The following is a 26,546-nucleotide window of genomic DNA, read 5'->3' as shown; positions in this document are numbered from 1 at the left end:
CGCGGAGGACCCCGCCTGCCGCTGGCTTTGAAGGTGGAGAAAGGGCCTGAGCCCGAGAAGCTGGGGACAATCCAGGCCACAGGCAGCAAGGATGGCCTCAGGCCTACAGCCTCCAGGAACTGGAGCCCACGCACAGCAGGTGAGCCAGCTCGGCTTGTCCCCAGAGCCTCCCAGCAGGCGCTCACTGACGACACCTTGGTTTCAGAGTGTGACCCTGTGCAGAGGACCCAGCCACACCAGGCCGGCCCTCTGACCTCACAGTAAGACAGGAAACGCCCGCAGTTTGAAGCTGCCACAATGTGGTAACTTGTTGCAGCAGCAGCAGTGGGAAATCGCTACAGTAACCATGCACCACTTTGGCTATTCTTACTGCCCTATTGATTCAGACCCATGTGCTTTTCAGTCTTTTTCTTTCTTTTTCTTTCATATATTTTATTTAACCAATGTATTTATTTATTTTTCTTTTAATTTCTTTATTGATTAAGGTGTCACATATTTGTCCTTACCCCCCATTTCCATCCCACACCCCTGCCCACGGATGCCCCCACCCCCCTGTTGTCCTTAACCATTGGATAGGCTCATATGCATGCACACAAGTCCTTTGGTTGATCTCTCCCCGCTACCCCCACCTTTCCCTACCCTCCCTCTGAGGCCCGATAGACCGATCGATGCCTCCTTGTTTCTGGTTCTGTTCTTGTTCATCAGTCTATGTTGTTCATCATTTCCCCTAGATGAGCGAGATCATGTGTCACTAGATATATACTTATAAGAACTGAATGTGAGACGAGCAATAATAGTTATGCTGACAGGCAAATGAATCAGTCTGTAGTGAGTTTCTTTCTGGACCAACAGTTCTTTTGAGACCCAATTTCAATGTCCACCAGTTCCTTATGTGCACATGTCGGCACTGACCCCTCAGCTCTGGATGGTGGACAAATGGTGGTAATGCAGGTCCGACTCCCTCTGGTTTGGTCTCGGCCGCACCCAGGGGCACGGCTTCACCCGGACTCAGGGGTGCGCGGCCTCACCCGGACCTGGGACCCAGCATCACCTGGGCCCCGGGGCGCGTGGCCTCACCCGGACCCAGGTGCGCACGGCCTCACCCGGACCCGGGGGCACGCAGCCTCACCTGGACCCGGGACCCAGCCTCACCCGGATCCAGGGGCGCACGGCCTCACCTGGACCCGAGATCCAGCTTCACCCAGACCCAGGGGTGTGTGGCCTCACCTGGACCCAGGGGCGCGTGGCCTCTCCCGGACCCAGGGGCGTGGCCTCACCCGGACCCGGGACCCAGCCTCACTCGGACCCAGGGGCGGCTTTTTAGTCTTTTGCTATTAAGAAAGCTTTGCTCTATCCATTGAGCCAAACCTAGCTGGTTTGGCTCAATGGATAGAGCATTGGCCTGCGGGTCCCAGGTTCGATTCCAATCAAGGGCACATGCCCAGGTTGTGGGCTCAATCCCCAATAGGGGGCATGCAGGAGGCAGACAATCAATGATTCTTCCTCATCATTGATGTCTCTATCCCTCTCTCCCTCTCCCTTCCTCTCTGAAATCAATAAACATATATTTTTAAAGAAAGCTTTGCATGTGTGTCTGTGCACACGTGTAGAGGAGCCCTGAGCTCAGCCCCTCCCATGCCCCAGTGGTCACCATCCACAGCAGGGGAGCTGGCTCAGCCAGTGCCAGAAACCCCCAGGGCCCACCTACAGTGTCGTCTGATGCTGGGAGTTCCGCAGCCTTCACCTGCCTTGTCCTGAGCAGGCTGCATCCTGGATCCGAATTGGAGGCCACGGTGAGGTGCGGTGGGGGCCCGGCTCCCCGTCTGCAGGGAGTGGACAGATCTGAGCTCCTGAACCAGCATGCCCTGCTCTCCACGGTGTTCCAAGTGCTGCTCTGGGGACCAGCCTGGGACAGCATGGTCCGTGGTCAGTGGACAGAAGAGGCAGACCACAGGGACACGCACTCCAGCCGGTGTGGCCCAGGCTGGGAACCATTCCTCCCACCACCAGCAGCTTTGGCTGCTGCTCACTGATGTGCACCTGCTCTGGCGGCCACCCCTGTGGACCTTTCCGCTGCCCTGGATGAATGATGGATAGTTGGTGGATGGGTGGATGAGTGGATGGGTAGATGAGTGGATGGATGGATAGATGGATAGATGGATGGATGGTAGGATGGATGGATGGTGGATGGCTGGATGGATAGTTGATGGGTGGATAAACAAGTAGATGGATGAGTGGGTGGGTGGATGGATGGATGAGTGGGTGTGTGGGTGGGTGGGTAGGTGGGTGGATGGGTGAGTAGGTAGATAAATGGATGGATGGATGGATGGACGGTAGATGGGTGGGTTGATGGATGAGTGGGTGGATGGATGGGTAGATGGATGGTGAATGGATGGATAGTAGATGGATGGATAATGAGTGGATGGATGGATGGTAGATGGGTGGGTTGATGGATGAGTGGATGGATGGGTGAGTAGATAGATAGATGGATGAATAAATGAGTGGATGGATGAATGGATGACTGGATGGTAGATGGGTGGGTTGATGGATGAGTGGGTGGATGGGTGAATAGGTAGATAGATGGGTGGATAGATGAGTGGATGGATGGATGGATGGATGGATGGATGGATGGATGGATGGATAGATGGATAGATAGTAGATGGGTGGGTGGATGGATGGATGGATGGATGGTAGGTGGGTGGGTTGATGGATGAGTGGATGGATGGGTGAGTAGGTAGATAGATGAATGGATAGATGAGTGGATGGATGGATGGATGGTGGATGGGTGGGTTGATGGAGGAGTGGATGGATGGTGGATGAATGGTAGATGGGACGGTTGACAGATGAGTGGATGGTTGGGTGGATGGATGGTGGATGGATGGTTGGTAGATGGATGGGTGAGTAGGTAGATAGATGGATGGATGGATAGATGAGTGGATGGATGGATGGATGGTAGATGGGTGGGCTGTTGGATGGATGGATGGATGGATGGAGGGTGGATGGATGGGGATGGATGGATGGATGGATGGAGGATGGGTGGGTTGATGGATGGTGGATGGATGGGTTGATGGATGGTGGATGGATGGTGGATGGATGGTTGGTAGATGGATGGTGGATGGATGGTAGATGGGTGGGTTGACAGATGAATGGATGGTTGGGTGGATGGATGGTTGGTAGATGGATGCGTGAGTAGGTAGATGGATGGATGGATAGATGAGTGGATGGATGGATGGTGGATGGATGGTAGATGGGTAGGTTGATGGAGGAGTGGATGGATGGTGGATGGATGGTAGATGGGTGGGTTGATGGATGGATGGTGGATGGATGGATGGATGGATGGATGGTAGATGGGTGGGTTGATGGAGGAGTGGATGGATGGTGGATGGATGGTGGATGGATGGTGGATGGATGGTAGATGGGTGGGTTGATGGAGGAGTGGATGGATGGTGGATGGATGGTAGATGGGTGGGTTGATGGAGGAGTGGATGGATGGTGGATGGATGGTGGATGGATGGTGGATGGATGGTAGATGGGTGGGTTGATGGAGGAGTGGATGGATGGTGGATGGATGGTAGATGGGTGGGTTGATGGAGGAGTGGATGGATGGTGGATGGATGGTGGATGGATGGTAGATGGGTGGGTTGATGGAGGAGTGGATGGATGGTGGATGGATGGATGGATGGATGGTGGATGGGTGGGTTGATGGATGGTGGATGGGTGGGTGAGTAGGTAGATAGATGAATGGATAGATGAGTGGATGGATGGATGGATGGATGGTGGATGGGTGGGTTGATGGAGGGGTGGATGGATGGTGGATGGATGGTAGATGGGTGGGTTGATGGAGGAGTGGATGGATGGATGGATGGATGGTAGATGGGTGGGTGGATGGATGGTGGATGGATGGATGGATGGATGGTAGATGGGTGGGTTGATGGAGGAGTGGATGGATGGTGGATGGATGGTGGATGGATGGTAGATGGGTGGGTTGATGGAGGAGTGGATGGATGGTGGATGGATGGATGGATGGATGGATGGATGGATGGATGGTTGATGGATGGGTGGATGGATGGTTGGATGGATGGATGGATGGATGGATGGTGGATGGGTGGGTGGATGGATGGTGGATGGGTGGGTGGATGGATGGTGGATGGATGGATGGATGGATGGATGGATGGTAGATGGGTGGGTTGATGGATGGGTGGATGGATGGTAGATGGGTGGGTTGATGGAGGAGTGGATGGATGGTGGATGGATGGATGGATGGATGGATGGTGGATGGGTGGGTTGATGGATGGGTTGATGGATGGTGGATGGGTGGGTTGATGGAGGAGTGGATGGATGGTGGATGGATGGATGGATGGATGGTGGATGGGTGGGTTGATGGAGGAGTGGATGGATGGTGGATGGATGGATGGATGGATGGATGGTGGATGGGTGGGTTGATGGATGGATGGTGGATGGATGGTTGATGGATGGGTGGATGGAGGGTGGATGGATGGTTGGATGGATGGATGGATGGATGGATGGGTTGATGGATGGTGGATGGTGGATGGGTGGATGGATGGTTGGATGGATGGATGGATGGATGGATGGTTGGATGGTGGATGGTGGATGGCTGGGTGGATGGATGGTGGATGGATGGTTGGTGGATGGATGGTGGATGGATGGAAGGAGAGTGGTCAGATGAATGGATGAAAGGATGGATAGAGGAAGAGACTAGCAGTACACTATAGAAGCTGCAGGGCCTGGCTCAGGGCAAGTGCGGGGCAGAGGAATTTGATTTCAGAATGACTTTTCCTGCCTCTAAAGAGAACCGCTGCCCTTTACAAAGAGCACATTCGCTATTCTCCACATTGACCCAAAGAAGCATTTCCTTTTTTTGGTAAGTGCACAAGAAAGCAGAGCTGGCCTATGGAAGCTGCATCAGTGGGGAACAATTCCATCTTTTCAAAATAAATTCACTCTTGTTTATCCCTTGAAACTGACCTGAGAGCTGAAATGATGAGCACCCAGCCACGGCCTCCACGGCATTTGGCGGCTGTCACATTGCTGTCCTGCAGCATTTTGAGGTCAGAGTGGTCCCAGGGCTCTGAGAGGGGAATGACAGGTGACACCACCATCAGAAGGTGCATAAAGCCCTCGTCATTAGAAAATAGAACGGGGGGGGGGGCAGTGGGAGAGGGTGTCTATGGGGCAAAGGTGTCACTGGAGTTGGCTCTTGGGGGGTAGGGGTCTTCAAAACCGACATCAAAAAGCACAGCCCTTGGAGACCAGCTCTCCTCCCCTCTCCCTGGCGCTGGGCCGCACTGAGCACGAAGCTGAGTCCCCATCACTGTGACCCACTGCGCACGCTCCCTGGGAGCTGCTCTCACTGAGGACGGAGCACACTGCCTCCACAGTGTCCCTGATCAGGAGGCCCGCACCTCCCCCATCTCCACCCCCCAGCATGACACCTCCTGGAGAAAGGCTTCCTACAAACTGGCCACGGGCTCACCGGGGCCACAGGAGGGGAGAGCGGAGGGGATGGGCCCGTCAGTTCCAGCAGGGCAAATGAGGGGTACCCGTGGGACCCCTCTCTCAGGGAAGATGAGAGAGTGGGGGATCACATGGGCAGAGTGCAAAGCCTGGCACCCCACTTAGCATAGTGGACCAGTTACCCAGTATTCCTGTGCCTCGGTTTCCCCAACACAAACAGGATGATAATGGCCATTGGCACAGAATAACCAGGAAACCCTTCTCTCCGCTTGGTCCCTGCAGTCCCAGGGGAGGCCATCAGCTCTCACAATCACCCTTTGCCAGCCGGACAAAGGTCCTTCCAGCAGGGCCTGGCGCTAATGACAAAGGGCTGTGCACAAGGGCGTGGAAGGCCCATATCCCACAACAAAGAACTGGGAAGGGGAGCGATGGTGGAAAGCAGCTCTGCCGCCTCCCCGGCCCACTGCCAGGCAACCTGAGAGCAGCACTGGAGGCAGCTGGCGGCACCCCATGGTGCCCTCACCTCAAGACACCCGGGGGACTGCTCTCAACAGCGCCCCCCCCCCCAGGCTGACTCAGCAGAGCGGGGACGCATGTGCGCTGACACGTGCATGCACATACACACACAGGCACTTGTCCCCGCTAACCGGGCTGCTGGCGAGGGCCGCCGCTCACACTCGGAGACGCCGGGCTACCAGAACTTCCACCTCCTCCTCTTGGTCCATGCCACCGCCCACCTCACCGCCAGGCGTTTCCGGGCAGAAACACGCAGACTGTTCAGTGAGGCAGGAGGGAATGAAGTTGATTCTTGTACACCCTTCCCTGGGGGGGGGGGGTCTTCTGCACCCACAAAATCAGCTCAGGAGAACCTGGGCTGAGGTCTCCCCTGGCCATCGCAGCAGAGTCTCTCACTCCCTCTACAAATCCTAAGTGCCCGGCAGTGACAGGGCCGCCCTTCCCTCCCTCACACACGTCAGCAAGAGGACGGGGTGGGCCCTGCATCTCAGCACATCAAGCTGCCAACCAGACAGTAATTTAGGCAAATTTAGGAGTAGGAGCGTCAGATAAAATATAAGACGTCCAGTTAAACCTGAATTTTAAATAGTGAATAATTTTTTTATATAAGCATAGCCTATGAATATTTGAGACATACTTATACTGTAAAATTATTCCTTGTTTATCTGAAATTGGAATTTAACTAATGTTGAATCTGGCAACCCCAAAAAGAAGTCAACCCCCCACACCAGTCAGGGATGATCAGCCGCTGAGCCTGGCATCCTGTGGCTCCCCTCCTGCCTGGCCCAGCTCAGCCCTGCAGGGCTGTGGTGGGGACAATAATAGGACCAGGACAGGGTGCTGTGAGTATCAATGGAGCCGACCACAGCGCTTCCCTCCCCAGGCGGGACACAAGTCCCGGGGTCGGGTCGTCACAGCGATTCCTCCGTCGGATGCCCTTCTGAAGAACTGGACTTCCTTTTCAAGATGGCAGCCTCTGGGTGGGCCAGGTTGCAAAGGAACAGCCTTCATTTGGTTCCTGCCTGCATGCTTCTGAGGAGCCCTGGTTTGGGTCCAAACAGTGAGTGGGAGACGCCCCCTAGAGGTGAGATGTGTGGGCTGCAAGCCCCAGCTGGTGGTGGAGCAGATAGCTTGCCACTCCAGCTGGAGGTGTTTGTGGTTCCCCAGGCACCTGGGAGAGGAGGCTCTCCAATGGAAAAAGGCAAAGATGGGCCCTAACCGGTGTGGCTCAGTGGATAGAGCGTCGGCCTGCGGACGGAAAGGTCCCAGGTTCGACTCCGGTCAAGGGCATGTACCTTGGTTGAGGGCACATCCCCAGTAGGGGGTGTACAGGAGGCAGCTGGTTGATGTTTCTCTCTCATTGATGTTTCTAACTCTCTATCCCTCTCCCTTCCTCTCTGTAAAATATTTATATTTTTAAAAAGGCAAAGATGGGGTGGGAGTGAGCAGAGTGAATGTGGCCAAGGAGCAGGGACCCTAAGTGTCCAGGGCACAGTAAGGAGGTTATAATGGAGGGCCACCCTCCATTGAGCACTTGCTGCGTTGAGGAGCCTGTGTTAAGCAGCCCTGCTGCTGCCTTGCGGCCACCACTGAGTCAGATCCCACTCTGGGCCAAGGCAGAGGAGCACGGCCAGGCGGGACCGGAACTCCCAGCTACCTCAGGGCTCCCAGGACAGCTGGAGGCCCTGGGCCACTGCAGAATCCTCTCTGGGCCACCTCTCCTGCTGGAAGTGTGGGGACTGCATCACCGGCAGCCCCCTTCACAGATGGGAAGCCGAGGTTCAGGCCCCAGCCAGCTGACCCCGCTTTGAGTCCACGTGGCTGTTCCAGAGTCTACGCGGGCCAGCGGCTGGCTCCAGCTGTTTCCTATGAAGCCCGAACTGTATCCGGGACACTGAGTAGACAGGCGGCTGGCAGGGCAGAACCCTCGCAATACCCCTGGGAATGCGCCCTTGAGGAAACTGAGGCCTAAAGAGGCTCTGTGCCTGGCGCGACTCACACAGCTTGCAGGCGGCAGAGAAAGGGACCCGCAAGCCCCAAGGTCGAGTCTACAACCACTGGGAGCCAAAGAGCGCACTGCCCGCGGGTCCGGGGCTAGGGCACCACGGGGGCGTGGCCGGGCAGGAATGGGCGGGGCGGGGCGGAGGCCCGGGATGCCTTGATTGGGTGCTGCTTTGATTCGTCACTGGGCTGCTGCCTCCCAGCCGCAGCCCCACTTGACCACGCCCCAGGGCAAGACTCCGCCCCGGCCCCGCCCCGGCCCGCCCCCGGCCGCGGTTTGGGCGCCGACTAGCGGTTAACCCTCCCTCTGGCCCGACCCGGCCCTGCCTCGGCCACGCCCCGGTGCGGACCGCAGTTAACTTGCGCCGGGGTCTCTCGGGCCTCTCCGGGGCCCCACCCAGGCCTGGCCCCTGCCGCAGCCCGGGCTAACCCCCCAGGCGCCCACCTGTTTGGGCGTCTGGGTCAAGATCCTTCCCCGTTGCGCAGAAGCCGCTTTGTGCAGTGCTCAGACCAGAGGCAATAACACTGGCGGAATTGACTGTGGCCTGTTCTTATTTCTTAATCGCTTTATTGGGGTGTAATTTGCAATTCGGCCATTTACATTCGACGGGGTTTACCCAGAGTTGTGCAGCGATCTCCTCAACCTAATTTAGAGCGCCACCATCCCCTTCCCCAAATCTCCATTTCCGGAGGTCCGCGCTGCGTTACTCGGCCGCACCGCCAGGGGGCGCCGCGGGCGCGCGCCGGGACCCACCCTCTGCTGAGCCTGCGCCTGCGTGCTGAGCCTGCGGAGCACGCACCCCGGCGAGTGCGCTTGCGCGGAGCCGTGGCCCCGCCGCTCCCGCCGCTCCCGTTGGGGGCTCGTCGCTGAGCCGGGCCATGGGGGAGGCCGAGGTGGGCGGCGGGGGCGCGGCGGGCGACAAGGGGCCGGGGGAGGCGGCCACTAGCCCCGCCGAGGAGACGGTGGTGTGGAGCCCGGAGGTGGAGGTGTGCCTCTTCCACGCCATGCTGGGCCACAAGCCCGTCGGTGAGCGGGCGCCGCGGACCTGCGTGGGGGCGGGGCGAGCCGGCAACGGCCAGGGGCGCGCGCCGGGCGGAGCCCCCTCCCACCCACCCTGCCCGGGTTCCCGCGCCCCGCCTCTGCCTCTTCTTTACTCCTTTCCCACCGACGCCTGCCCTCCTCCCCTCCCTCCAACCTGAGCCTTCTCCCGCAGGTGTGAACCGGCACTTCCACATGATCTGTATCAGGGACAAGTTCAGCCAGAACATCGGCAGGCAGGTGCCGTCCAAGGTCATCTGGGACCACCTGAGTACCATGTATGACATGCAGGCGCTGGTGAGCTGGGCCCCGCCCTCCCCAGTCCCCAAGGCCGAGCCCCTTCCTCCCCTTCCTCCAGGCCTCCTGGGTCTGTCCTCAGAGAGCCTGCGTCCTCGTGGGGCCCATTCATTCAACCAGGGAGCTCCGAGTGGGGCTGAAGAAAGCACAGACCTAGTGATGATAGCTGGTTACCTGTGCAGAAGCTCCTGTAGATTGGTGATCAGTGAAAGTCTCTCCAGGGAGGTAACGCCGGAGCCCAGGCCAAGGGAGGGGGCCCTCACGTGGGCATCTGTCCTATGGGAGGCCCCAGGAGTGCTCCAGGCAGGAAGTGCCCACATTCCGGTCAGGTTAAGGTGACTGGTGGCTTCTGTGAGAACCAGACAGGCAGGACTTCAGGCCTGCTGGGACTCCCAGCTGGCCAGGTTACCTAGGTAACCAGGAGGGCCAAAGGGACAGGTGTTCCCCACAGAGGAACAGCAGGAGATCAGAGGAGGGCACCCACCTGGGGTCGAGGCAGGAGCCTAAGCTGGGTCAGGGAAGGCTTGCCAGCCCCCCCGCCTTCTGTCCAGACCCTGTGCTGTCCCTTGCATCTTGTCGACCTCCGGCAAGTCCTTTGCCTCTGCTTGTTATGGGTCACAGCTGTGCCCTGGAGCTGGCTGCTGTTTATGCACAGCCCCTTTGAGGGTCAGCTGCTGCACTAGAGGGGTTCTTCTGGGGTGGCTTTGGGTGCAAAGCTCCCATGTCTGTCATGTGTGGGGTCACCTGGACCACAGGCACTTCCCACACCCTGACTTCAGGCTGCTGGGGGCCGGAAGTGGGACATGGAGATGAGAGCAGCAGAGCCTGGTGTCCTCGGGGAGACAGGCAGGCAGCTCTGAGGCACAGACACTAGCGCGGGAGGCCCACAGGACAGGCCCCAGGAGGCTGCGGTGCACACCCAGGGCTCTCAGCTCAGGACAGCAGCCCTCTCCCTCTTCCTGTCATGGCCTGTCACTCAGGTATGAGCAAGACCTCAGGGATGGTACTGCCTAGACCCCAGCACCACTCTGGCCCTTGTTAGCACAAGTCCCTGGACCCTACCCGCAGAGTGAGCAGGGGGGCCAGCAACCAGTGGGTCACTGCGGCCAGAGATGCTGATCAGCACGTTGACGGCGGGCCGCCTGGCTTGACATGGCTCCCATGTGGGTGGCGGGTGGAAGCCCGTTTCCCGAATCCCCTCCCACCAACTCACCTTCCCTCGTCCAGTGTTCCATGTATCAGGGTCTCTGTCCCTTCTGGCACACGTGACGTGCAGGACAGGTGGAACCTGACAGGCCGTCGGGGCCTCGGGTCTCTGCTCTCCTCACCTGCTTTCTGGAGGATGGCTTTCTCTGCCCACACGCCCGGTGTCCAGGCTGCTGGCTGCCGCTGCCCTCTGAGCGTGTGGCAGCAGGGAGGCGGCCCAGCGCACCTCAGGTGACACTGACCAGCATTCTTCTCACCAAGACTCCTCCCTGGCTGTCGCCTGCCCACCTCCGCAGCCTCAGGGCGACACTGTGTACTCACTGGGTGCTCCTGAGGTGGCTCGTACACATTTTTAGTCACTTCCTAAAACCACATCATCTTTTTTGTTTCTTAAAAAAACTAAACTTCCTATTTGCCATCAGCACGAGTCTGAGATTCTTCCATTCCCAAACCCAGAGAGGAACTTCGTCCTCCCGGAAGAAATCATTCAGGAAGTCCGCGAAGGTGAGACTTGGACAGGGTTAGGTTTGGGAATCGGGAAAGGCGGGAGGTGGGCGAGGGTGGTGGTGTCAGGGTGAAGGGCATGAGCCTCCGGGAAGAGTGAGGGTCTCTGGCCTGTGATGCTCAGCCCACCCGGATGGTCGGGAGCAGCCCCAGCCTGAGCCACCCCAGGTCGAGCCAGGCGTAGTCACCCAACAGTGTGGGCGTGGAGTGAAGGCAGCTGTCTCCCCACAGGAAAAGTGACCATTGAAGAGGAAATGAAGGAGGAAATGAAGGAAGACATGGACCCCCACAATGGGGCTGATGATGGTAAGTGTGCAGCTTCTCCCGTCCCTCCACCGGGGTCCCGGGCGACACAGCACCCACCCCTGGCAAGGCCTTCCCGCAGGGCGCAGCGCAGGTCCCCAGCCTGTATTTCTAGCCCGTTGCAGCCACAGCTACTCTGTCTGGTCCAGCAGTTGAAAGGCAGCTTCCATCTGCTCGGGCAGGAGCCTCGCCGGGCATGGACATCGTGCGTGTGGCCGACACCATGAATGAACCACAGGGCGGCCCCGGGCACCGGCGGGCCCAGTCAGGTGGACCCAGTGTGCAGTGCCGGAGGCCCCAGTACAGGACAAACTCTGAGTAGCAAAGCTGGCTCCACCTTGCAGCACAGGCGTGAGTGGCGGCCAGGGCGGGTCCTGCAGCCTGAGCTGAGCGCGTGGTGCCCGAGGCCCCCACGGTGGGCACATCCTCAGGAGGACCAGGTGCTCTGTGGGCCGGGCGGGCGCCCCAGCTCAGGAGAAGCTTGTGGGTTCATATGTGTAGATACAGAATTTTCTAACTGAACAAGAAGAAGAAATAAAATTCTGGATATTCTGTTTTCAGCCAAATGATTTTGTTTCCCAGTTTTTTCATCTTCAGGAAGCTTGGGAAAAGCAACCGAAAAGTGCAGCAAAGACAGAGACAAGAACTCCTCAGACTTGGGGGCCAAGGAAGGGGTGGACAAGCGCAAGCGCAGCCGAGTCACCGACAAGGTCCTGACCGCCAACAGCAACCCCTCCAGCCCCAGTGCTGCCAAGCGGCGCCGAACTTAGATGCTCCTCAGAGAAGGGCTGGCAGGGGTCAGGTGCTCGGCCCCTGCTGCCCGCCCTGGGCCCGGCGGTCTGTGGCACCCACACCCCTAGAAACGGGACCACGGCTTAGGTGGAGTGTGCTTTGTGTCAGTTCCGCTGCTCTCTGCACCAGCGGCCCGAGCTACAGCTGCATGCCAGAGAGACCTGGAGGAATGAGCAGCAATGCCGTTGTCCCCGCCCGCCCAGGAGCACCAGTCTTCCCACTGGGCCGTCTGTCCATCTGTCCGCTGCGCTTGCTCAAGTGACTGCGTCCTCAGGAGAAAGGCCAGACAAGCCGCATGCAGCGGCCCCTCCCTCAGCGCCTGAGACACAGCTGGGTGCTGGGCCTCATTCACTTGTACTGTAACGATGTGTATAATGTGGTTGATATTTCACTATTTAATTTCTAAGAAGCCTATTTTACTAGTGTTTTATATGAAAAAATACTGCAGAAGTTAAAAACCTATGTTGTATTTTTTCCAAGATGTTTTGTTTAAGGTAATGAGCGATGGGATAATTTTTGCTCAGTTTTTATATGCCAGACACAGAGAATTTGTGGTTATTTTTGTATTACTGAGTAACTTGCAAACAGACCAAATGAGTGAGTGGAGGGGAGGCAGACAGGAGGTGATGGCCGGGCTGGGGGCCTTTGGAACATTAAAGCACAGAAAGCAACCTGGGCTTGTGTGATTTTCATACCAAAATCAGTTGCTTTGGCTACAGTAGGAAGTCCTTGTTTTTCCAAGATTGATAACTAAGCGTACACTTAGATGTACTTGACTCACTTGATACAATGTAGGTGCAACTCGTAACAGGTGACAGGTGCGGAGTGTGAGTGACTGTGACAGGCCCTCGATGGGAGAGAAACGAGGCACAGCTGCGCCTCCTCCATACTGGACGTCGCCTGTGCCCGGCGCTGTGACTGCTGTGCACGGCAGAAGTCCACCAAGTGATGGAGAGCCCGCCGGCACACCCACAACAGGCCCCTGAGTTCCCGCCCACCCAGCAGCCTTCCCACCGTCTGGGAGCAGGAAGTCAGAACTTGCTGCAGCCCGTCCAGGACCCTGTGCTGAGAGGCCGCCCAGCATCAGGTTGGAGGCTGGCCTGCGCCAGACCCATTCCTTCAGGGCCTTGAAGACATTGCTGGCACCCTGCCTCCCAGCAGGCCGACGGTGCTTGGCACAGAGTGTCTGTACCAGGGTCTGCTGACCTGAGCGGCTGCTCTCGGCGTCCACCCTGTACTGGAACTGCAGCAGAAGCTGGCGCTCCGAGGCTTGGGGGCCCCATGGTGTGGTCAGCATGGAGCAGGGATCTAGACAGAACCCAGGGTGGTCGAGGCTGCCTTCCCCACACCCTCCTGCACTGCCCTTGCCCCAGGGATACAGTCCCAGAGGTCTGCACAGCACACACCACGCTCCCAACTGTCCTCGCAGCAAAGCAGGCAACAACTCTTCATGGGAAGAGAGCAGCGGTCTGCCTTCTAGAGAGTTCTAGAACACATGCAGGGAGATATGCCCCTTGGCCTCCCTCTCACTGCCAGTGCCCACCACCCTCAGTACCCACTCTGCCAGGTCCAGAGTTGTGATGCATGAGAGAAACCTGGGGTGGCACTCGGCACGGGAGGGGCTCCCTTCACTAGATTTCCTGAGAAACTCCCATCTGGAACAGCATCTTCAGAGGCCTCAGAATTTGCTGGAAAAGCCTAGTCAATAAACCTGCCTTGTTTCAATGAACATTTTACTGCACTTTAAGAAGGGTGGGCAGGTGGCCCCACTCCCCCTGTCCTGAGCAGACACTGTCCCTGCCCAGGGCTGCTCAGCCCTCGCCAGCTCAGCTTCCCTGCATGTGAGTCCAGTCCTGCCGGCTGCCTGGGATTTGTGCAGGTCAGGCTCACAGGCACCTGTGGCACGTGATGTCTCCCAGCCTAGGGGTCCAATCTGTGACATGGGTCTTCGGTACATCCACCAGGTAGCATGGAAATTATCTGAACAAGGAAACAGTGGTGGGGAGCGCTTAGAGACGAAGGCCTACAGAACAAAAAGAAGCACAGTCCTGCAACTCTGCTGCCCGCACAGGCGCCTCAGCGAGCAGCCCTTTGCGCCAAGGACACGGGCCTGAGCACCTTGCTTGCAGGGCCAGTGGGTGGGAACCAGGTGGTGTGGTCTCAGGGCTCCCTGCTCTGGCCGAGCCCCCCCAAGGGGATCCAGAAGGCCTGCGGGCTCCCAAGAAGTGTTGAACACTTGCTGCAGCAGTGGGCCCGCCCGCAAGGCTAGTTGAGTAGGGGGCGGACTTTGGCCAAATAACATGGCCGCAACTATTTCTGCTGAGGGAAGTGTTAGGGCAGGAACCTGATCCCGCCTCAGCCAGACTCCCACACAGAGCCCGGCCAAGCACACGGGGCAGCGTGTGAGGCCTGTGGACGTGGCACTGGTGTGATGCTCTCGGCCACCTCACGCTCCTGGGCAACAAGCCTCCTGGAGTGCTGAGCCCACGTGGCACCCCCGGAGCCCCAGCTGTTCTCGCAGCGGAATCTTTGGTGACCGGGTGTGGCTGTCACTCATGACGCAGCAGTTGGGCAGTGTCTACAGTCCTGGCCCTGGCAGGAGGCAGCGGTGGGCAAACCGAATGGCAGGCTGGGGTGGTGAAGCCGGGCTACCCTCCCCAGGGCTCACAGGGAAGGGACCTGCCAACCTTAAGCTCCCAGACCAGCAAACCCGGAATGACCCACAGCCCAGCACCCTAAGCCTCCATCAGAGGAGCCCCTGTACCCCGGCATCATAGCCAGGGCTCCAAGGCGAACTGCAAATGGGCTAACAAGCCAGGCCTGTGGGCTGGCCGCCCTGCCCAGGAAATCTACCCTGGCCCTTGGTGGCAGAAATGCCCAGAGCTCCGATCCTTTGGGGGAGTCACCTCTGTCCTTCTGGAAAGGGGAGCAGACTCGGCTCCGGCCAGGCGGGCTGTGCCGGAGAGTTAACGGAGGTCGACCTGTCAGGGAGCGTGGCACCCGCACCAAGACAGGCCTCCCGCTGAGCTCCTGGGCGATTAGAAGTCTCTGTCCACTCTTGGCCGCCACCAGCTGCGCGGTACGAGGAGCGTCCCCATCCCCAGGCACAGGCAGCCTGAACCTCTCCGCTGGCTCGAGGGCCAGGAGAATCAGCGCCCCCTGCGGGGCTGGGTGTGCCCCCTCCTGTGGCCCCGTCGCCCACAGGCCGCGCTCCTCAGGGCCGAGCCTACGAGGGGACTGGGTGTCGGCTGCTTTTGTGATGATGACCTGGAGCTGCGTTCTAGGCGACGGTTTTACCTGGAGCGACCACCCCCAAGTTTCATCTTGAGGGCGAGTCACCCACTTTGCTGGAGCGCTTGTCACCCAGCAGACGTCAGAGCCAAGGTTGACAGGGACCCACAGTCACTGGGACATTTGCAGCTGCAGGTAATTTTCACCTCCCAGCTCCTGGGTGACCCGTCATTTCTGCCTCCTGGGGTTGGGGCGCAGTGACTCAGGGCGCTGCAGACACTCCTGCTGGCCTCCAAGGAGCAAACTGCCGCTGTGAGCCCCTGTGGAGGGGACACAGCGCCCTCTGTCCCACAGTCTGAGCAGCTTGGAGGTACAGAGATGGCTCCCCAAACCAGCCTCCGATGGACCGCAGACCAGCTGACACCCGCAGGGCACCCCGGTGGGGTAGATTCACTGGGGGACAACTTCCAGGCAATCCCCCTCCCGGGGGCATCCTCCAAGGGCATTCTCCGGGGGAAGGGACATCTGGGGGGCATGTCCTCCAGGGGACATCGGGGGGGACCTCCAAGGGAGGGGCGTTCTCGGAGGGGAGAACATTGGGGGAAATCCTCGGGTGGGAGGCGATCTAGGAGGGGCTCTGGGGACAGGCACGCTCTGTGGACAACCTCCAGGGGCCGTTCCTCAGGGCAGCCTCCTGTGAGAAGTCCCAGGCTGGCATCTTGGGATGGGCACACCCTCTAGGGGGGACGTTCTGGGCAAGGGAAGGGGAGTTTTGGGGTTGGGGCGTCTCGGGCGGGCAGCCCCAGGGCACATACTTCCAGGGCGGGCCCCTGGGCGGGCGGAGTCGGCAGCCCCGCGACCCGGGGCGCCCCGCCCCTCCCCGCCCCGCCCCGCCCCCGCGCTTCCTCCGGGTTTCACTTTCGCTTCCGGCGGAGCGCGGTCCCGCCGCCATCCGAGCATGGACGACCCGGACCGCGACTCCACCTGGGAGGACGAGGAGGAGGAGGAGGAGGACGGCGGGGGCCCGAGCGCCGGGGAGGACGATGGCGAGGCCGGCGCCCCGGGAGATGCGGAGGACGAGGACGGGGACGAGGACGAGGAGGCGCGGCCCCGCGCGCTGCAGGTGCAGCCCCGCACCCCACGCCCCGGGAGGCCCGCACCCCGAGACCCGTGATCCCCGCACCCATGAGACCCGCGATGCCCCGCACCCCAGAATGGGGCCAGGCCCTGATCTGGGAAAAACTGTCCACTCCCCCCTCCCCCCGCCGGGAGTGTCGGGGGACGGGGGCATCTCCTGGAGACCCGACTTGGGGCCCAACTCCCTCTCCGGCTATGCCCTTTCCCCACCCTGGTCCCCCTGCCCCCTCATAATCTGATGGACACCCTGGGATCTGCCCCTGCTTGCCGCCCCCACCCCCCACCTGACCCAGACAGGAGGCTTTGCAGAGAGACCCAGGGCCGCCCTAAGACAGGTGCCCAGGACTGAATCTGTGTGGTGGTGACATTTCCTCCAAAGGATGCCCCTGGCACACCCTTGACCTCCTCCCTCTGTCACATCCACCTCCAGGCCCGTGGCTCTGTCTTCTAGATCCCAGCGCTCTGTGCTGGCCACCTCACTGCCCCTCAGGGAGCACCTCGGCCTGTTCCCCACCCTCCTGCTCCCCTCCACGCCCGCCCCACCCGCTGTTCCTCTGGGCCGGGGCTGGCCTTCCCCTCCTGGAGGTGCCTTGGAGGCTGCGTTATGTGCCATGGGAGCCCGGAAACACAGGAGGCCAGCAAACACAGGAGGCTGTGCCCAGTGGTTACTTCTGGTTACCCTTGGTTACTCATTAGCACTGTTACTTTTGTTGCCACCCAGTACTTGTCTTGCCACTGGTTACTTGTTAGCAGGGGCTGTTTGCTAGCACTCACTGGGGTGTGGGGGCCGCAGGAGTTAGGGAGGGATGGTACCCGGAATGGTAGCTGTCACCCTGTGTCCCAGTTGCTTTTGGATTACAGCGTCTTAACTGCGTGTCTGGAGAATCTTGAAGCCATCAGGTGGTCCCTGGGATGGATTCTCCCTGGACCCGAGAACGCTGGTTTTCAGGGTGATCTGAATGTCTTAAAGTGACCAATGCGAGGGCCCGAGAGGCTCCTGGGCCTGCCGGAAAGGCAGGGGCCTAAGCACGTCCGGTGTTTTGGGACAAGTTCCCGAGGAGGCAGGCTGGGCAGTGGTCAGGGTCATGGGCCTGGAGTCACCGGGCAGGAATCCGGCTCTGTCCCCCAGCAGGTGGCGAGGGTTAGGCGGGGGACGCTGTCCTCCCACCGTTCCACAGGCCACGCTGCTGGAGGCCTGCTCTGGCGCCTTGCCCACCCTGTGAGATGCCCATGACCCTCTGACCCCTTCCCAGAGGACTCCACCCTGCAGTGCTGCCCCGTGTGGTGCCCCACTGGCCCAGGGGCAGGAGAAACAGAAACTGGTGGAGAAGTGGAACATGCACCTGCTGAGTTTCGGTTTTGTTCTCTGGCCCTTGGCCTGTAGGAGAGAACCTAACCAGCTGGCAGGGGGGCAGCCCTGGACCTGGCTGGAGTTCAGACCATTGAGGGGGGCTGGGGGCTGGGGGCTGGGGAGGGGCTGGAGCCTAGAGCCACAGTGGTGGACCTGGCCTCCTGACCACTCCGGCACTTCTTGGCTCTTCCCAGGTCCTGGGACCCAGCTGTCTCCCCGGATGAGCTACCTCTGCCCTGCCCCCTCATCCTCCCCCAGCCTCAGTCAGACAGCTGGGCTCAGCCCTGCCTGTGCCCCCTACCCTGTAATAGGTGGGTGGGCTGCATGTCCTTAGCTTCCTGCTCACCAGTTACCTCCCATCCTTCCCAGGACCCCAGGGTGCTTGGCCTGTGGAGACAGGGCTGCTGGGGTGGGGAGGGAAGCGAGGAGCCTCTGACGTGTTGCAGAGAAGGGCTGGTGGCCAGGAGACCCAGGGTCTGGGCACTGAGCAGCGGGACTGTGTGGGATGGGACTGGCGCCCTGGGCTTTGGGCATTCGTTCCTTCATCAGACCCTGTGACGAGCGTTTGGGCCCTCCTAGGGCTGTAAGTGGCAAGGCACTGTCCTTGGGGACAAGCCTGGTGCCCGTGTCCAGCCCAGTGCACGGAGGGAGTGCCCCCGAAGGCGGGTTCCTGGGGAGATAGAACTGCAGCTGAGGGGGTGGCCAGCAAACACAGGAGGGAGTGCCCCCGAAGGCGGGTTCCTGGGGAGATAGAACTGCAGCTGAGGGGGTGGCCAGCAAACACAGGAGGGAGTGAAGCTGGAGATTGGAGGGCTGCCCCCCAAGAATGTGCCCAGGAGCCCGGGGGTCCTGAGGGCTGAGCAGGGGGCAGGCCTCACTCCAACCTCTCTGGGCTCCTCTGGCTTTGTTGGCATCTGGCCCAGGTCCTTGCTGCCCTCACCAGGATGGGGCTCACGGGGAGGGGGTCTGCTTGCTGGCAGGCCTCTAGGAAGGCGGGCATTTCCCATGGGGTCTCATCCTCTCTCTTCTCTTCCCAGTCTAGGATGACGGGGTCCCTAAACTGGAGAGCCATGCAGGACACACGCAGGTACCGGCACCACTACCCGGTACGTAGCTGCCTGAAGCACCCTCGAACCCTCACAGCCCCCCTGGGGCAAAACCCCGCCTTCCATTCCACCCGGATGAGGCCCGTGGCAAGTCTGCTCCTCAGCCCGCCTCTGGGGCCTCAGCGCCCTTGCCTTTCCTAGGCGTCCTGGTGCCAGCTCTCGGCACAGCCACATGCGGCCCCACACCGCCTGCCCCCGCAGTGGTCTCCTGTGTCCTCAGCCCCTGCCCTCTGCACCCATGAGCCTCAGGAAACCCTTGGGCTGCCTCTGGGTGCAGAAGAAGGGGACCTCCCAGCATTGGCCACGTTGGGGAGGAGGAGGAGGAGGTCAGAGGGGGTGCTGACCCTAGGGGTGCGGAGCCCAGGTTGGCACATGGGACCTCACCAGCCCTCAGGATGTCTGGTGTTTTCCAGTGGAGAGCAGATGTCCCTCCCCAGGAAAGCTGTAGTCTGAGGCCAGCCTGTTCTGATGATGTCACCGGCACTCTCTTTGGCTCCTTAGGATTTGATGGAAGGGGACAGCAACGGTGACATGCCAAACCTGAGTTTCTACAGAAATGAGATCCAGTTCCTGCCCAATGGTGCGTGCTGGCCTCCTGCAGCTGCCTCTGCTGCGGGTCCCCTCTCCCCTCTCTGCCTCTGGGGCTGCTGGGACCTGGACTGGGACTGGGGCACTGGGGCCTATAGCTTTCAGGTAGCTCCACAGTGCCCCCCTGGAGGCTACTGAGGGGACACCAGGGCCCCAACCTGCAGCTTGGACCCCACAGGCAAACTTGCTGTGATGAACCAAACAATAAATACGGGCGGCTTTGCAGGCCCCAAGGTCTCTGTCACACCACGTGGCTCTTCTGCCAAGTGGGAAAGCCACATGTCAACTAGTGAGTGAGTGTGGTTTCACGTTTTTAAATGGTTGGAAAAAATTTAAGGTAGAATAATATTCTGTGACTTGAAAATTATATGAAATCCAAATTTCAGTGTCCATGAGTGAAGTTCATATATATACATACATATATACATATATATATGTGTGTGTGTGTGTGTGTGTACACTATCTAATAAAGAGTGAATATGCTAGTTGACCCTCATGCCATTGCAAAGATGGCGACGCCCACAGCCAATAAGGAGGGAATATGCTAATTGACTGCCACGCCCTCAAAGATGGCGGCGCCCAGTCCCCTCAGCCCTGCCAGGGCGGCAGGTGCATGGCAAGTCTGGGCTCGCCTGGGGGTGGGTCCGGCCACTCCACGCACCTGCTTCCGGAGTCCCCAGTCCCCTCAGCCCCCCAGCCGCCCAGGGCCGCCCGAGGCTCAGGTAACCAGGGTCAGCCGAGGTTTGCGCTGCCAGCAGTGGCAGCAGCAGATGTGTGCTGGGGCGTCACCTTCCCAATTGCTGGGTTGCCTCCTGCCCCTGAGGGCTCCTGGACTGTGAGAGGGGCAGGCTGGGCTGAGGGGACCCCCCCCCCCCTCCAGTGCATGAATTTTCATGCACCGAGCCTCCAGTATATTCCTTATTGATTTCAGAGAGGAAGGAAGAGGGAGAGAGAGATAGAAACATTAATGATGAGAGAGAATCATTGACCATTGGTCAGTTGCCTCCTGCATGCCCCACACTGTGGGCATTGAGCCCGCAACCCTGGCATATGCCCCAACTGGGAATCGAACTATGACCTCCTGGTTCATAGGTTGATGCACAGCTACTGAGCCACATGGGCCGGGCCATGAGTGAAGTGTTATTGGAACCGTGGTCTGTAGCTGTTTCCCTAGGGTGCAGCATAATTGCCCCAGAAGCCATGTGGCGGCACAGCCTCAAATCCTCACTCTCCGCCCCTTTGCAGAAATAGTGGCCAATGGAAGACCAGCTACGGGGTGGGCTCAGCTGCAGGTTCTGTGTGAGGACAGAGTCCTGATGACAAGCCCTGGTGTGAGGGGCAGTGAGGACCTCTGGCAAAGACAGGTGCAGGTCGGGAGCACCTGTCCCTCCCTTGGGCAGAGTCCTCTCTGGCATCTGCTCTCAAGTTGCAAAGAGGCCGAGGGCCTAAATTGGATTAAAATCACATGAGATGTGCAACTCAAAGCTGCAGAGCCCCAGGGTCCTCAAGAAAGGTGGGAGCTCTGGCCAGTTTGGCTCTCCGGGTAGAGCATTGGCCTGCAGACAGAAGGGTCACAGGTTTGAGTCTGGTCAGGGGCACCTACCTCCATTGCAGGCTCAATCTCCATGCCAATCAGGGCGCGTGCAGGAAGCAAGCAGTTGATGTGTCTCTCTCACGTCAATGTTTCTCTCTATCTCTCCCCCTCGCTTCCACTCTGTCTGAAAATCAATGGGGAAAAATGCTTGGGTGAGGATTTTTAAAAAAAGGTGGGTAGCAGGACCGAGCTTGAGTAGTTCCACGATGACTCACTGACTTGTCCCCGGGGGGCTCCTAGGCTGTTTCATTGAGGATATTCTTCAGAAGTGGAGGGACGACTACGACCTCCTGGAGGACAACCATTCCTACATCCAGTGGTGAGCAGAGGGCGAGCGTGGGGCTCGGAGCACAGGTGGGCTCGGCATCTGGGTCGGGGCTGGGAGTCCTGGGGAGGAGGGGCAGAGCTGGGGGGCTGAGATGGGGCTGGACCCCTGGGGAGGAGGTGGAGGGCCTGGCTTAGGCGAGCCTCTTCCTGCAGTGCCCAGGCACACCTGGCCGGCACACTGCATCCTTTCCGAAGCTGAATGTGGTGCTTCCTGCGGGCACTGCAGGCCGGGGTTCTTAAGCTGAGAGCAGCCTCTGTGGCTGGCTGGGAGCGGAGGCTGCACGGGGGTGGGGGGGGTGGGGGGGGGGGGGCAGCGGATATGAAGCCTGCCGCACGTGGGCCCCGAGGCAGCTAGTGTGGCCTGTCCTGCGTGGCAGGGTGCTAACCGCCCCGTGTGGTAGCCCTACAAACAGTGTGTCTTTGAGGACGGCTCCCGGGGGCCTCTCCTGGGCACAGGGACCCTCAGCATCCATGATGAGAAAGGAAGGACGAAGAACAAGAGGGACAGCTGACCGGCCTGGGCGAAGCGGCTAGCTGGTCGCCCTTGCTGCTGTAGGCCACACGTGCCTGTTCTGTGCCCTGGTCTGTGATGCCCACCCTGGAGCTCTCCTGCCCTCACCCCTTGACTTTGTTGTGAGAGCCTGTGACGTGTGGGTCTAGCGAGCCCGTGCTAGGGTGGAGTGGTGAGCCACTCCAGGCTGCTCAGAGCATTGCCTGCATCTTCTCCCACAGGCTCTTTCCTCTGCGGGAGCCAGGGGTGAACTGGTACGCCAAGCCCCTCACGCAGCGGGAGATCAAGGTGAGCCGGGCCTCTGGGGAGCCACTCACAGGGCAGGAGCTGTAAGTCCCCCTAATTACCTTCCCTCTAAAGTGTTCCTCATCTCTGCCCCAGGCACTCCTCAGTCTTTCAGAGAAATAGCTCTACCTTGGGGCGTCTGGGGCAGGGGCTAGTCTTTGTCACCCCTTCTAAGGGCTGGAGCAAGACCCCCAGAGGGATTGATGGGGAGCCACTGGGCATGTCAGGAAGAGCAGCATGCTCCTAGGCGATGGCGGGTGCCCGATGCCACCCTGGCAAATCCTGAGCGCTTCCCAGCAGCTTGAGGAATTCCTCTCCGGACTAAAGCAGACACTCAGGCCCTGGTGAACTGGTGGAGCTCAGAGTAGACGGTTACATGAAGGAGCTATAGGGCTATAGGGCTTCTCCACCCTGAGTCCCGGCCTCTAGATGAATCAGACCTGAGGGAGGCATCGCCCGCTGATGTCTGTGGGGGGTGGCTCCTGAGCTCTCGCTCTCCGGGGCTGCTTTCCAGGCCTTTAAAAGCACCAAGGAAGCTGGGGAGCGGTTTGTCCAGGCCTACGAGCTCATGCTGGGGTTCTACGGAATCGAGCTCGAGGACCGGGACACAGGCAAGGTGCGCCGAGCGCAGAGCTACCAGAAGCGCTTCCAGAATCTCAACTGGTGAGGACCCCAGCGGGGTAGCTGGCACAGCCAGGTCTTAGGCTGAGAGGGGGACTGTGCTAGGGTTCTGGCAAGTGCCCTGGGAGCCCTTGTGGGAGCAGGGACAAGCGACTGAGGCTGAGCACCCTGCTCCTTGCTTGTGTGTGTGTGTGGGGGGGTGGGGGGGCTGCCTGATAGGGTGTGAGGGCCTAAAGGGAGTCCCACTGGTCACTGTGCCTACTACCCACCAGGCTGGGTCAGCTTCACAGCACCCCTGTGCCTGTTGAGAAGCCAGGTGAGGAGGGTCTGGAGGAAGTGCAGGGGATGAATCTGCCCATTGGCACAACCTACAGGAGCCCCCTCCGACCTCCTCCAGCCTTGCGGGGGGAGCGGGTGCTCCATGGGACCAAGGGGACGGTCACCCTTCAAGAGGATTGAGGAGGCATCGTAAACCCAGCCTACCTCAGGCTCCTGGAGGTGGGGGGCAGCCTGGCGGGAGAGGGAAAGCAGGCCTCGCGGCCCGCCCACCAGCGCCCTCTGCCCCCCAGGCACAGCCACAACAACCTCCGCATCACGCGCATCCTCAAGTCGCTGGGCGAGCTGGGCCTGGAGCGCTACCAGGCGCCGCTGGTGCGCTTCTTCCTGGAGGAGACGCTGGTGCGCGGCGAGCTGCCGGGCGTGCGGCAGAGCGCCCTGGACTACTTCGTGTTCACCGTGCGCTGCCCGCGCCAGCGCCGCGCGCTGCTGCGCTTCGCCTGGGAGCACTTCCGGCCGCGCCGCCAGTTCGTCTGGGCGCCCCACGACAAGCTGCGGAGGCTCAGGCTGCACTCCCCACCTCGCCCGCCCTTGCCTGCGGGCCCCGAGCAGGCCGAGGGGGAGGCGAGCCCCGTGGACGCCCCCCTCAAGGAGGGCGCACAGGGGCGGACCTGCGGACCGGGCGAGGGCGGGGATAGTGTGGCCGCGGGGCCCCAGCAGCCGCGCACTGAGCCCCAGGAGGAGGGAGCCCCGGAGAGGGACCTGGGAGAGGAGGCCGGGAGCCAGGGGGAGGAGGGGCCGGAGCCCGCGAGCCCCAAGGAGAGCAAGAAGAGGAAGTTGGAGCTGAACCGGCGGGAGCAGGCCCCAGGGGAGCTGGGCCCCCAGAGCGCCTCGGAGGTGGAGAAGATCGCCCTGAACCTGGAGGGCTGCGCCCTCAGCCAGGGCAGCCTCGGGGCAGGGACCCAGGAAATGGGCAGCCAGGAACCCGGGGAGACCGAGCAGCCCTGTCCCCCGCCCCCACGGGCCAAGGTGGCTGACGAAGTGAGGAAACGAAGGAAAGTGGATCAGACGCCGGCCCCCACCTGGCCCCCTGGCCCCTCGGGGCGTCCTGAGGCCGGGGTGGGCGAGAATGAGGTGGAGGAGGAGGCAGAAGGCCAGGGGGTGCTGGAGCAGGGGGCCCCCAGGAGCCCGGCCCCCGCCGAACCTGCGTTGGACGCGGGGGCGGGGGCGGGGCTGGCTGCCAAGCCCCCAACGCCTTAGGCTGTGGGACCAGCGGGCGCATTGCCAGCTGTCCCAGCGCCCAGCAGTGCTGGCCTCGCCGGGTCACTGCGGCGTGCCCAGGCCCCAGGGAAGGCCAAGGACTTCAGAGCCCTTACCTCGGCCTCACCGGCTGCCTCCCTCTGTGCCGCTGACCCTTCTTTGTAAATGGGCCCTGAGGGCCTGGCAGGGCGTGGGGCTCACTTTCTTAGTCTAGTGCCCAGGCCTTTTCTGAATAAATACACTTGATTTCGAGTGTTTTGGTGTGGATAGCGGTCCTGTGGGTGGCAAGGTGGATTGGCCTGGTTCCGTGGGCCATGCTGCTCTCTGGACTCTGGCCGCCTGCCCTGCCCACTGCACCCTGGTCACAGGGCATGCGGCTGGCTTTGTTCCGTGGCTGCATTTGTTACCCGTTCAGAGGAAGGCTGGGCACAGGCGGCGCCGCCAGCGGGGGGCAGTGTTCAGAATGCCCAGGTCTAGCCACTCCTTCGCCTGCCGGGATTCTGAGTGCAGTGATGTGCTTTGGAAGCAAACTAACGCAGCTGTGTTCTCTGTGGCTTTGTCCCTGCCCTGCCAGCCACGGCCCCCTGCTGACCCTCCACTCCAAGGCACAGCCTCCCAGGACGCCCTTGGCTCCTCCAACCTGGCACGGGCACAGTGCATCCCCTGCTATAGCAGGCCCTCGCCCCGGGACACGGGGAGCTCCCAGCCTGGCTTCATCCCCTGAGCCAGGAGCCCTCCCTTCCTGACACTGGCATGGGGGGACTTGGCAGAGGGCCACACACACTTGCCTTTGCACAAATGAAGTGATGAGCTCACTGCTCTCCTGAGGAAGGAGGGAGCTGCGGAGGGCGATCCTCCTCCTTTCCATGAGAAGCATTGACAATTTGCTCTAGTCCCGGGGAGGGCAGGAGGGGCGGGGGGAGACTCGGATGTGACAGACAAATTGGAAGTCATTTTGGAGGGAGAGACCCTGCCTGAACTCTCCAGCACCCACATGGGGGAGGGGCATGTCCTTATCCTCTGTTTGCACCGCAGAGGCACTGAGTGCTGATGTGGGTGTGGGACGTCAAACACTGAGTCAGGGACTCCAGTGGTCGGGGTCCAGGGTGAGAGCCTGTGGGGTTCAAGTTCAGATAGAGAAGCTTGATGCCAGAAGGAAACTCCACTGGAGTCGCCCTGGGGTCTGTGCCCAGCAGTGGGGAACTAGGGACAGCCAGGCAGCTCCAGTACACTGACCCCTATCCCCCAGGCCCAGGCCACTGCAGCTGTTTGGGCTTGGCCGCAGGGGCCGCTCTGGGGAGTGGGAAGGGGGGCGGGCGTTTCCCATCAGCAGGATGGAAGGGTTTGCTAGGAGTTGGGGCTGGCGTGCTGCGGGCAGTGGAGCAGGATGCCAGGTACCAGGTGGCTCCTGAAGGAGCTGGAGGCCAGCTGGGCTTCCTTGGGAGTTGAGGGGCAGCTGGGAGGGACTGAGGCTGGAGCTGGGGGGAACCGATCTTGCTCCCCAGACTCCGGGCTTGGGGTGGCGGTGGAGGGCTTCCCCAGCCCGCTGCTCTCTGTAAGACCCAGGTGGCTCCGGTTCTGCTGGAGGGCAGGAGCTCAGCCTGCGGCCCAGCCTGAACGGGTTTTTGGTAGCCAGGTGCTTCCCTGAGGCTCCCTTTCATGGTTCATCCCTCGCCTCTCATTTGAATTCATTTCGTCTCAGACGTCCTGCGTTCCCACCTGGCTGGTGTGGCTCAGTGGTTGAGCATCGAACTCTAAACCAGGAGATCATGGTTCAATTCCTGGTCAGGGCCGATTGATCCCTAGTGTGGGGCATGCAGGATGCAGTCGATCAATGATTCTCTCTCTCATTGATGTTTCTCTCTCTCCCTCTCCCTTCCTCTCTGAAATCAATAAAATCTCATATTTAAAAAATATATTTTTAAAAAGTCCTGCATTCCCACATGTGGGAATGAAGCTGACACGTGTGCCATGACCTCTCAATGTTCAGATGTCTTGGGGTGGGCCTGTAGGTGACCTGGATGTTGGAGAGGCCCCTAGGGTAAGGTGACCAGACGTCCCGCTTTTGGTGGGACAGTCCCAATTTTTAACAATTTGTCCCGCGTCCCGCAGCGTTTTAAAAAAGT

General features: G+C 60.2%; 2 protein-coding genes across 4 annotated transcripts; both read left to right on the top strand.

Moving 5' to 3' along the window:
• The first annotated feature begins 8,735 nt into the window (after positions 1–8,735).
• On the top strand, positions 8,736–12,804 carry MRGBP (MRG domain binding protein). 3 transcript variants are annotated; one of them, XM_028133475.2, is made up of 5 exons: positions 8,736–9,019; positions 9,207–9,328; positions 10,957–11,038; positions 11,270–11,344; positions 11,491–11,910. In XM_028133475.2, the coding sequence occupies exons 1-5, from the start codon at positions 8,872–8,874 to the stop codon at positions 11,661–11,663; spliced, it is 600 nt and encodes a 199-aa protein (XP_027989276.1). In that variant the 5' UTR covers positions 8,736–8,871; the 3' UTR covers positions 11,664–11,910. The 3 variants fall into 3 exon arrangements, with proteins under 3 accessions (XP_027989276.1, XP_027989277.1, XP_008155332.1); XM_028133476.2 differs by having other exon boundaries at positions 8,737–9,019; positions 11,494–11,910; XM_008157110.3 differs by lacking the exon at positions 11,491–11,910 and adding an exon at positions 11,924–12,804 and having other exon boundaries at positions 8,776–9,019.
• Positions 12,805–16,288: 3,484 nt separating this feature from the next.
• On the top strand, positions 16,289–26,405 carry OGFR (opioid growth factor receptor). The gene is made up of 7 exons (XM_008157169.3): positions 16,289–16,487; positions 18,890–18,958; positions 19,460–19,538; positions 21,381–21,459; positions 22,200–22,266; positions 22,778–22,926; positions 23,454–26,405. The coding sequence occupies exons 1-7, from the start codon at positions 16,323–16,325 to the stop codon at positions 24,418–24,420; spliced, it is 1,575 nt and encodes a 524-aa protein (XP_008155391.2). The 5' UTR covers positions 16,289–16,322; the 3' UTR covers positions 24,421–26,405.
• Positions 26,406–26,546: the final 141 nt, after the last annotated feature.

This window comes from Eptesicus fuscus, chromosome 12, assembly GCF_027574615.1.
Source record: "Eptesicus fuscus isolate TK198812 chromosome 12, DD_ASM_mEF_20220401, whole genome shotgun sequence".
Classification (NCBI taxonomy): domain Eukaryota; kingdom Metazoa; phylum Chordata; class Mammalia; order Chiroptera; family Vespertilionidae; genus Eptesicus; species Eptesicus fuscus.
Note: the sequence above shows the minus strand (reverse complement) of the source record. Positions and strands in the feature narration are given on the sequence as shown.